This window comes from Falco cherrug, chromosome 14, assembly GCF_023634085.1.
Source record: "Falco cherrug isolate bFalChe1 chromosome 14, bFalChe1.pri, whole genome shotgun sequence".
NCBI lineage: Eukaryota > Metazoa > Chordata > Aves > Falconiformes > Falconidae > Falco > Falco cherrug.
Window position 1 is genome coordinate 582,513 of NC_073710.1, and position 10,511 is coordinate 593,023.

The 10,511-nt window shown below is 51.9% G+C and overlaps 1 protein-coding gene across 4 annotated transcripts in view; it reads right to left on the reverse strand.

Moving 5' to 3' along the window:
* PLEKHG4 (pleckstrin homology and RhoGEF domain containing G4) overlaps positions 1 to 10,511 on the reverse strand; it is an 89,579-nt gene extending 79,068 nt beyond the window's left edge. For all 4 annotated transcript variants that reach the window (XR_008735141.1, XM_055726889.1, XM_055726888.1 and 1 more), the window contains exon 1: positions 10,267 to 10,511. Coding sequence is in view for 3 of the 4 variants with exons in the window: in XM_055726889.1 (XP_055582864.1) it covers positions 10,267 to 10,269 (3 nt within the window). In the remaining variant the exon portion in view is untranslated. The remainder of the gene's footprint in view (positions 1 to 10,266) is intronic.

The window sequence follows — 10,511 nt, forward strand, 5'->3', positions numbered from 1 at the left end:
AGCAGCAGGAAGAGGAGCCCGGGATCAGTCCCCTGCTCAGGGGACACATCACCTCTCCTGGCGCAAGCAGCCACTGCAGGATGGGTGGGGAGCCTGCCAAGAGGCATCTGGAGTAACCAGGAGCTTCTTGGGCTTTTGTCAGTGCATGGATTGAATTTTATGCCTCCCTTTGTGGGCACAGAAAGAGCTACATAGCAGTCTCAGCCACTGGGAACTCCTGCCATGCTACATTTCTTTCTGACTTGGGACTCAGCTTCTTCCTCTGTGGGACCTGCTGCTCACCAATTAAGTCTGAACCCTGGAGAGCCTCCTACAGGTTTGGAGACCAAGAAGTCAGCCTGCTTGGGGAGCAGAGAGGAGACCGCTAGGGTTACAGAGCTTGTGCAGCATCAGAATACCAGTGCTCTCCCAGCAAGCACCAGGGGCAGTAACCCAAGTGGCTCTGGACAGTGCAAGTCGGTGCGGGGACGGGCTGCAACCCACAAAACCTTGGCAGCACTTTCCCTACAGCTTACCCCAACATCTTCATAAGAAGTCAGCATCTTGCCTAAGAATTTTGTCTATAAAATGCTAAGTCTTGGTCAAGGAGACCATGAAGAGGCACAGATCTTCCCTGCTGACAGCCCAGGTGCTGTCTGGAGACTCCTAACATCTATTAGCATGGTGAGGCCAGACTAACTGTTTGATTAAACCATGACTTATGGCAGACAGCGCTCATTTCTAGTGGGTTGGACGGGCCCATGTAACATGCTGAGGATTCATCCTGCAACAGGAATTTAGCTAAAGGACCTGCAGCTTTGCTCTGAGAAACCAGGACTGCCACCTGAGCAGCTGAAGAATGAAACTACATATCCCAACATGCTCCAGTGAAATCCAGTGCTTGCCATGGCTTGGCAGAGCAAGGAGCATAGCTGGGTGGTGGAGCAGAGCGGGCAGGCTGCAAGCACAGCGAGCAGTGCCATGGTACGCCCAGCTCTAAGTCACTGAGCGCCTCGGCTCCTGCTCTGCAGGGCAGCCTTCCAGCAGCTCCCGCAGCTTTGCCCTCCTTCTGCCAGCTGCCCGGAGCCTGGCCACATCCTGCATGCACCCACCTTCTCCCCTCTTTCCCAGGCACTGACGGACAGCCAGTGTGAAGGCAGGACAGAGGAGACAAGGGAAGGGACAACCCAACTCTCCCACACCCCAGAACTGGAAAGTAGAAACAGCAGCGAAACTGGGAAGAGGCAGAGCTCCAGGCAGCACAGCGCAGCACCTGCCCACGGCCCCCAGCCAGCTTTGAGACTGAGGGAAAAAGGAGCACACGGCAGGCGCTGAGCAGGGCCGGGTTAGCTGGTCCCTCCACCAGCAAAGGCTGCTGTGCTGAGCTGCACTGCTTGGCTGGAGGCTGCTCAGCTCTCAGCTGACGTGAGAAACCGCATTTCCAGTAAAAACAGACCTCTGGGCTTTCCACGAAGCCTTTCCACTTTCTGACACAAAGCTGAAAGCCAGGCCTCTTTGCCTTTAAAAATGAGACATTTCTGTATTCAAGAAGGTCTTTGGCTAAAAACAAGGGTTGTTTTTCTGACAAAATCTGAGATTTCCCACTCCATTTCTGCAGGGAGGAGGGCCCTCCCAGCCTCATTTCCTGAGCCGCTCTAATCACAGCGGCAATGAGTTCAAGAGAGAAAAATCTTCCCAGAGCAAGTGCCAGCTCCCCCCTCTGCTGCTCACTCTGAGGCTCAAGGGGAGGCTGGGAGGAGGGCGCCTGCCTTCGGCACCCTGCCTGCCTCTAGATGTTTTCGCTAAAATAATGTACTATTAAGTGGCGCAGCTATAGGCAGGCATTCCCACTGCTGTAATTACACCACCTTCCTGTGAGATAACCAGGAATGGCTCTACCTGCTCTTTGAGCTATTATTTTAGGCTTTTCAGGGAGTAAAGCACAGCACCCAGTTCCACTTGGAAGGAAAATGTTTGCCGTCTCACCCAGGCCAGCTTTGCTACCTCTGAAAGCAAGCTGCCTTCTGCACGCCGCCGTGGGTTCCCTTGCACAGGGCACAGCTGTACCCGGCTTGGCTCCCCTGCCACTGGGGCAGGCAGGACGGCTCCACAGCCTGTGGATAAACCAGCTCCTACAGCCTTGCAGGGAGTGGTGCTCTACACACAGAGCTCAGAGAATCGTTTCCAGATGCCTCCCTCTGTTCCCCCGGCCCTTTTCTGGGTTGACGTGGCTGCTGCAGCCAAAGCAGCTCCTACTGGGCAGCGTGCGGGATTATCATTCCAGGCACTGCAGGAAAACAAGCGCTTGGAAGCGATTAACTCATGATCTCTCATTTAATTAAACAAAGGGAAAAAATGATGTATTTGCTTTTCGTCTCTGAGGTCCTGCCTCTGCGCATGCCGTAGGTCTGGGCGTGCTCAGCTGGTGAAAGGCAGGCCCAAAGCTGATCGATCCCCCTGCCAGCCCAGGGCTGGGTTGTTTTCACTCAAGGGGGTCATCCCAGATTGCTTTGAAAGCGAAGCATGACCTCCTGCAAGCTTCAAGGTTGGAGCTACTGCACAGCTACGCCAGCACAGTCCTTATGCTGGAGCAAAAGGCAGGAAATAGATGGCAGAGGCAACCTGGTACAGGTACATCCCTGGCTGTGCACCACACTTCAGGTGGCCAAGTGCAGGCATTGGAATATGGCAACACAACCAGCAACAGTCACCCGAGCCTGCTCCCCCAGTCCCAGACCCTTGCAGCCCAGCAGGGTGATGACAGTGACAGAAGAAGCAAACCTGCTCTTAACATGCCCAAACCCCAATATTCACCCTTGCCAAAGATGTGTCCTGGCACAGTCATTCAGGGAGGAAAGCCTGTGCACCTGGAGAAGGAGAGCTTTCCCCAGCCCTCCACTTCCATGTGCCCCCAAGGGAAGCCGGACACGCATGGCGGCTTGCACAGCAAACTCTCTGCTGCTCAACCATCTCCAGACCTTCTTGGGGACCAAGCCTGACCAAACACAGCTTCCCAAAGAAAATGGTACCATATGCCTTCAGACACAGCAGTCTGGCACCTCTTCCCACCAGAGCTCTCTATTCACATTACTCCTCTCTACCCTTTCCTTTAGATTTTCATACTCCAGCTTCTCTGGAGCAGGGCCTGTGACTTTCTCCTTTGCCTGTGCAACACCCAACACATCAGAAAACACAACAGAAACACAGCAGACAACTGCTGAACAGATTAAAGAGGCCAAAGCGGGGATGAAACATTGACCCACAATCCAAGAAAGTAATTTTATAGCCAGAGAGCAGCAGAACTGATTGGGGGTAAGCCTTTCCTCGCAGGGATGTCCTGCTCGCAACTGAGCTTTCAATGAACTGAGCAGGAGGCAGGTCTTATCCAGAGCACCAAATGAGCCTTGCTGCCAGAGACCTGTTACTTTCTATTAGCAATAGATCAAGGAGATGATAGAGGTGTTTAAAGGGCAGCTGAGAGAACAGACCAAAGCCCTGTCTTTAAACAGACATCTTCCAGCTGAAACAAGGGCCTGCAAGTGGATGAGAAGAGCTGCGTATAAAACACCATCCTACAGCTGGAGACCAGCTTATTTTGGTTTAGTTTAATCAAGGGATTAAGTCCTTAATCTGAAATAACTGTCTAAGCACAGATTTTTTTAAAATATCATTGGCATAGATCTAACCATGCAATTCATTAGCAAAGTCGTACTCCGTGTGATGCAAAGCTTTGGGTACTTTTACAACACCTTTCCCAGCAACAGACTCATGCTGGAAGAGCCTGAGCACGTGGCAGCTGTGGCTTCACTGCCCAGCATTAGCTGCATATGCCTCTCCCCCTCATCGAGCAGGGCTGTCCTCTTCATTCCCACTACCAGACTGCACAGGCTGCCCTGGCTTGGACACTGACAGTCTGGCCGTAGTGCCACATGCCATGGTCCAGCCAGGGATCTCTGCATTCAAAGTGTCACGTTCCTACAACAGGCTTGCTAAATTCTGTTAGATATCATAGAGCCAAGAATTTCCCAGGCCACTTCTATACAAGTCTTGGGACATTACAGCAGACTCTTTCCTTACAGGGCTCTTCTTGCAGATGTACTAAAATCTTTCTCTCTGCTACCCAACAGAAGAAATTGCTTGAGCTTGTTCACCTTATTAGCTACTGTATTTACTCCACTCTCAACAGCAGGCATCTGGCAAGCTGACCTGAGCAGTAGCATCTTGTACCCCTTACAATTCGTGCCTAACATCTATCAAATAACAGCGCACTCCAGGCAGATGAAAGATTTGTTTATACCAGCCAGCTATAAAATACCCTGGGTAAAGTCTTAGCCAAACAGTTCAGCTCATTTTAACACCTTTTAGTCAGAGGCATTAGGCCATCGCCAACACCTTGTGTTCAGACACCCATCTGGGGGCATCTTACAACAGATGGGCAGCCTCCTGTGCTCAAAGAGAAAATGATAATCCTTCAGCAGGACAGCTGACAAGTGCCAAAAACGATTGCCACAGGGTCAGCATTTAGATTATTACTTATGTGCCAGCGTTGCACACATCTAGGCTCACATTTAGATCTCATCCCTTCCTCTGCAAGGTGCATGAGCTGCTAGACAGGCTCCTGTGGGGACTGCTGGATTCTCCATTTCTTGCAGCCTCCATAATTGAGGGTGGATGCCTCCAAGAAAAGATCATATTTTAGATAAAGAGCTCCCAGACTCAATGTGGGAGCTAGGTAACACAGTATCCCATAACAGATGATCCGTAGTTCCTTTTGGCCTTAAATGCACTGTATTACCATGTATTCATGAAATACAAAGTCCTGCTATATCAATAGGGAACAGAAACTGCTGTGAAGCCACTCTTCAATTCCTAGGAGGGGCTGGCTGACCACGTGAGAAAACAGTAAGTGTGCAGGGACCTTCCTTGAAGGAGCACATCCCCATGCACCTCTGATATGAGAGAGCAGCTGGCAGCAGTGATCAGGTACCACCTCTGAGGAAGAGGCTGTGAGGAAGAATCAGCCAGAAGGACAGAGCAGGCAGCCCAGAGGTGACAGTGGCTATGCCAACTCAGCCCTGGGTTGCCACAAGAAGCATCAGTCTGTGCCCCACAGGGAGATGTGCTCCTGGTCAGAGGGCCCCAGATTTGCTCCAAGGCTCTCCAAGCTCACTAGGGAACTGACACATCCATGCTCAAGCTCTCCTGCCCCTGAGCAGCCAAGCCTGAGACTTCAGAGCCGAATGAAAACATTTCCCCTATATTCAGATACAGTGCTAAATGTATGCCTCCTGGAAAGCTAAGTAAATCAGTTATAAATTCAATGCATTACTTTTACTAAACTCCCGAGTTAGAAAGGAGTAAATACAGGCTTTTAAAGCTACTCTCTTTGTAGGGTTGGTTTTTTTTCCAAACAGAAAACAGTCTCACGTGTCCCATTATTTCCATACATATCAAAGGAGGGTGGAGATTTAACTAGTGATTTCTAAAAGACATCTTTGTGCACAGAAGGGATGTATGCCAAAATGTGGGTGGTTATAAGCCCAAACACAAAGGAGAATACATCCACAGGCATTTTTCCCCTTGATCCATTAACGGGTCTGCATACCAGCCTCCTGAGCATATGAGAAGGACCTTGTTCAAAAGGTAAATGTATTCAGAAAGATGACAACAGACAGCAAATAATCCACATCCTTTAACCATGTTGGAGGCTCAGCAGCACTAGGTTTTTGTCAGGAGCCGCTGAGATTTGACAGGCAGCCTCAGGGAAGGTGTCCTCCTGAAGGAACCTGCTCAGGAAGCCTCACAACTCCTTCTCCTGCAAACATGCCACACCTAACGCAGGCTGAAAAGCTCAAGGTGGACACCTAGCTCGGATCACCAGAACTTCTGCAGCTTTTCTTCACACCACGCAAACCACCATCCAGCCACAGCATCGCAACACACTGGGGGTGACCACAAGGCCCCATGGAGGCTTCCCTCTACCTCCCCCATCAGCATCCAGGAGGAGCAGATGCAAGCCTTTACCTGGTCCCTGCTTCTCTTCAGCGGAGCCATTTGATTCCATTCAAATCAATGGCTGGTTGCACCAGTTGGAGCAAGGGTTCATCCTGGGCATCCCAGCCTGATGGCAGGATGGTAAATTTGAGCAGACAGAAAGCCTTTCAGATTCATTCTGTGCTGCTTTGATCTTGGAAGTTTCAGCTTGGTGTCCAGTGATGCAAAAAATGGGATACGTATGAAACCAGCCAGGAGCACTTACCACAAGAAAGGCCTCATTTCTTTTGTTAATTTTTTAATGAAAGACTAGGCCAGCCAACAGAGATGAGGCCCTCTGTGTGGCAGAGAGGTATTAGCATGGTCAAAACTTCAGAGTCAGCAAGGGCACATCCACTCACTTCTCTGAGCTGCAACCCAGGTATCATGAGTTGTGCAGAAAGCGCAGAGCATCCCACCACAGGAGCGGCAGCTTGCCCTAGCAGGCTGCCCTGGCTTTTTATTGCTCTTCAGTCAGCAACACGTCCAGCCCTGGTGCTGCTGCTTGCTTTTTCAGACCTTGGCTACATTGAGCTCTGCAGGACAGGGACGGGGGGTTCCATCATGAGTAGGCAGCCAGGAACAGGAACAAAAGGTGCTCTGATATTGAGTGCCCACAGGTGAGATGAGTTTATAGCTTCTACAGAAGACACCTTGACTGTTTTAGCAGAGATTTTGGGCACTTTAGTACCAAAGGGACCTGTAGCCCCTGTGTGTCTGTGACTTCCTCCCACACTCAGCACAGATGCTCAGGTTTAGGCTGTGCCCACAGCCTGTAGGATGGTTCAGTTTTGCACAGATTGGCTCCAGACAAGGTTATGTTCAAGGTGAAGCTAGAAAATTAGGCTCCAGGAACTGAACGTCTGTGACTGTACTCTAGTATTTAGAAGCAGGCATGCTGAGTGGCTATCTTTTCTGAAACGACCAGCAGCGAGATGCTTACAAGGCTGTCATGTTATGATCTCTTCTGCTAGCAAGATATACCCTCAGGGCTGACTGTGCACGTAGTAGATGGTCAGCAACATGGCCAGAGGTGCTTATGCTACAGGATGCTGATTTTCAGAAAATAAGCGCCAACACTCAGCGTACAGTCCTCCTTGGACATCTGTGGCATCTCACCGTAAGCACTTGCTGTCTTGCGTTCCCACCTGGTACCAGAACATATTTGGCGATTGCTGGGAAGAGGTAGATGGACACAGCTGGCCTGTCACCTGCATTTAGCCATTATTTTTATTGCTACAATGAACAGCATGTTCACCTGCCCAGCATTTTTTGAAAGATGCTAGGCAAAATGCACAAGTTGTCATCCTTGTTACCCCAGAGAAGATGCTTTCAAACCACTTCCATGTGCTCAGGATTACATCTCTGGGCTTTGTCTGTGTTCCAACGTCTTGCTCATGGCTTTGGCACAGAAATAAAGAAAGAAGATCCCCAATGCTTAAAGCTCTTTGTGATTCCTAGACTCATTTCCTTTCCACCCCAGGAGAAGACATAACCAGAGGATAAAAGAAAGACTGTATTTTCTGCTGAAACCTATCTTCTCTCCTGCCAGCATAGAGGTGCCACCTGAACTCCTCTGCGAGAAGACACCAGCATTTGCACACCTTTTGATACATACAAGCTCTGCTCTACATGTCTGCATGATGGCTGGAGACTTGGAGCGTGCCACCATATGAAAGGAGCAGCCCAGGCGCACAGCTGTGGGACGCTCACTGAATTCACACACTGGGTCCACAGTGCCCCAGCTCCCATTGAAAAGCAGCAGCAATCATCCTAGCAAGGGTGAAAAAGCAGCCCTGGGCTCCCTGGCCAGCCGCTGCAGCTTGAGCAACTTCCTCGAGAGGAAGCTGTCCTTCACAGCCTGGGAATAGAGGCTAGGAACCAGACCCGTGCACCGTGCCGTGAAGGAGCAGGGCTATTGCTTGCTTTGCCTCCAACCAACCCACCCACCCAAGAGCACAGGGGCTTGCATCTGCCTGGGTGGATGCACCTCAGGTGGGGCACACTGTGTTCTGGCCATATGCCCTGACCATCTCCTGCGCCCCAGCCAGCATCAGGCACCAGGCAAGGTGAAGCTCACTCCACCTCCCATGGGGAAGAAATCCCTCCATGGAGGGAATGAGGGGAGATCCCCAGCCATCAAGGCAGCGATGGGATCACCAGGGTAGGCAGAGCCCAGCCAGGCTCCTGCCTTGCTTGCACCATGGGGTTTTCACAGCTGCAAAAATCACTTCTAGTGGAAGTGGGCTACTCTGGCCTAGGGTATGTTACACTTTTGGTGCTTTAGGCATCCTCCAGCTGCAACAACCCTCCGCATCTATACACACACCATATCGTCCCTAACACTGAAACATGGCAGACACTCTGTGAGGAGGAACCGCCTGCCTCACACAGAACAGGGCAGCCAGCAGTAGCGCAGTGCCAGACCTCCATCAGAAGCCAAGCCTTTGGGAGTCCTGCAGACTGCCAGAGGCCACGGGGAAGTGTCATACAGGCCAACAGTGGCCCACATTCACTTAGATGCAAATCTTTTGCTTTCAGGGTTTGATTGATTTACCAGGACACCACAAAACTCAAGTGAAACAGAACAGGTTGGAGCTACAGTCACAACTCAGCTGCTCACAAAAATGTACCTCCCAAAATGCAGACTGGTCTAGCCCAGTATTGAGAACTGACACCTGCCATGGAGCGCAGGTACCCGTAGTGTGGCTAGTGCCCATTGCTGGGTCTGTGGCAGCTTGGTCTCTGGTTCCTGCTCTTTGCAGCTGCCAAGCCTAAACTCAGCACCTGAGAGGCACATATCCCTCCTTAGCAGCAATGCATGGTCCCTGCATGCCCACAACCCACCACAGCACCTGGACTGGCCATGCCACTGCTGCACACAGCTTTTGCATCACACATTAGAACTAGGTGAAGGAGGACCTGAACTGGGGATGAAGCACTTGGGAATCAGAAAGTCACTTCCAGCTTGCAGGAGCAGAGTAGCAGCAGCCAGTCTCTGCCTCAGGCCTCCTGGAGCAGAGCTTTGCAACTGCTGGTCCAGCCCCTATGGCAAAATGCAGCCCACGGGACTGCAAGGGATGGCATCCACCCTGCACAGCTCCAGACAGTGCTCTCCTTTGATTTCAACTTCCTACAATAATCAGCAGAGCCAAAAAATTGCCAGGAACATACTAGGCATGGAGTAAGGGAAAGAGGTCTCCCGACTGAGGTGGAGAAGTGGAAGAAGCAAGATGCCTGCAGGTCTCCAGAGCAGCATGAGAAAGGGGAGTACACCACAGCTCTGACATGGGCACATGAGGAGATGGAGTGCCACAGGGTCCTCTGCAAAGGAGTTGGAGGGTGGCAAAGGGGAAGAGACAAGGGTCTATAAGCTTAGCTCAGGTTGCAGAAACCAGAAGTAGGGCAATTCATCCTTCAATGAAAGCCAAGCTTCTCCAGGCTCGAAAGCTGAACTTTAAAGAGCAAGTCACTGCCAGGCACAACAGCAAGGCAAGCTGCTTGTCCCCCTCATGGACTTTGTTCCCTCTGCTGTGGAGAAAGAGCCCATGACACAGTGTGACACATCCAGGAGACTGAGGGCTGCTGGGCAGAGGGATCCCAGCCTGAGCCCAGGAACAAACCATCAGAAGCCAGCCTGGTTCTCAGTGGGATCTCACCACAGGACTAGCAAACTCCCCAGCCTCTGCCACCCCAGGGCTAGGCACCTCCACAGGGCAGCACCAGGGAGTCAGGGTGCTCGGCTGCCCGGCTGGGCTCACCAGTCTCTCCCCTCCCCAAAGAAGAATCCCCATGTGCAGAACTTGAACTGAAAGGGAAGGATCCCTGCCTGGGTGGGAGACAAGAAGCCGATGCTCTCCCCTTCCCCAGGCTCTGCAAGGGGGCAGTGCCCACAGCCCCAGAGCAGGGCTGGCAGAGAGTGAAGGCAGGAAAGCCCAGCATGCAGGCAGCCCAAAAGACAGGGCCCTGCCTGACCTGCCCCATCCCAGCTCCTAACTCCAGGACTGTACCCCAATAGGCACCCTGGAGGGGGTCTGTGCCAACAAAAGCCGAGTGTCCCTGCAGCCACCGTCTGGGACTGGTACCCAAGGGGACAGAGTGCCGTCCGAGTAACGCAAAGTGCCAGAAAAGCTGGTTCCCAGTCCCGGCATGAGCACTGTGCGCTGGCTCCAGGCAGGCTGCCCCGACAGTAGCTTCATCCCGCGCAGCCCTGCTCGTGCCCAGGGTGAGAGCCCTTTGCAGAGATTTCCTTACCATGTTCCTGGCCTCCTTTATTCCCCCTCACTTCCAAAGGCAGCGGTTTTTCTCTTTTTCCTCCATGTGTGCGATGGGGCGTCTCCTCTCCGTCTCTCCCCTCCAACTTGAACCACTGAAGCACTTTGAGTCCTGGACTGTAATCCAAGCCCTCACCGCCCCCAGCACAGCTCCAACTAATCTAACTCATGACACTACCGGGGCTGAGCAGGGGACCTCGGAGGTTTCTCTGACAGCCAACTCGA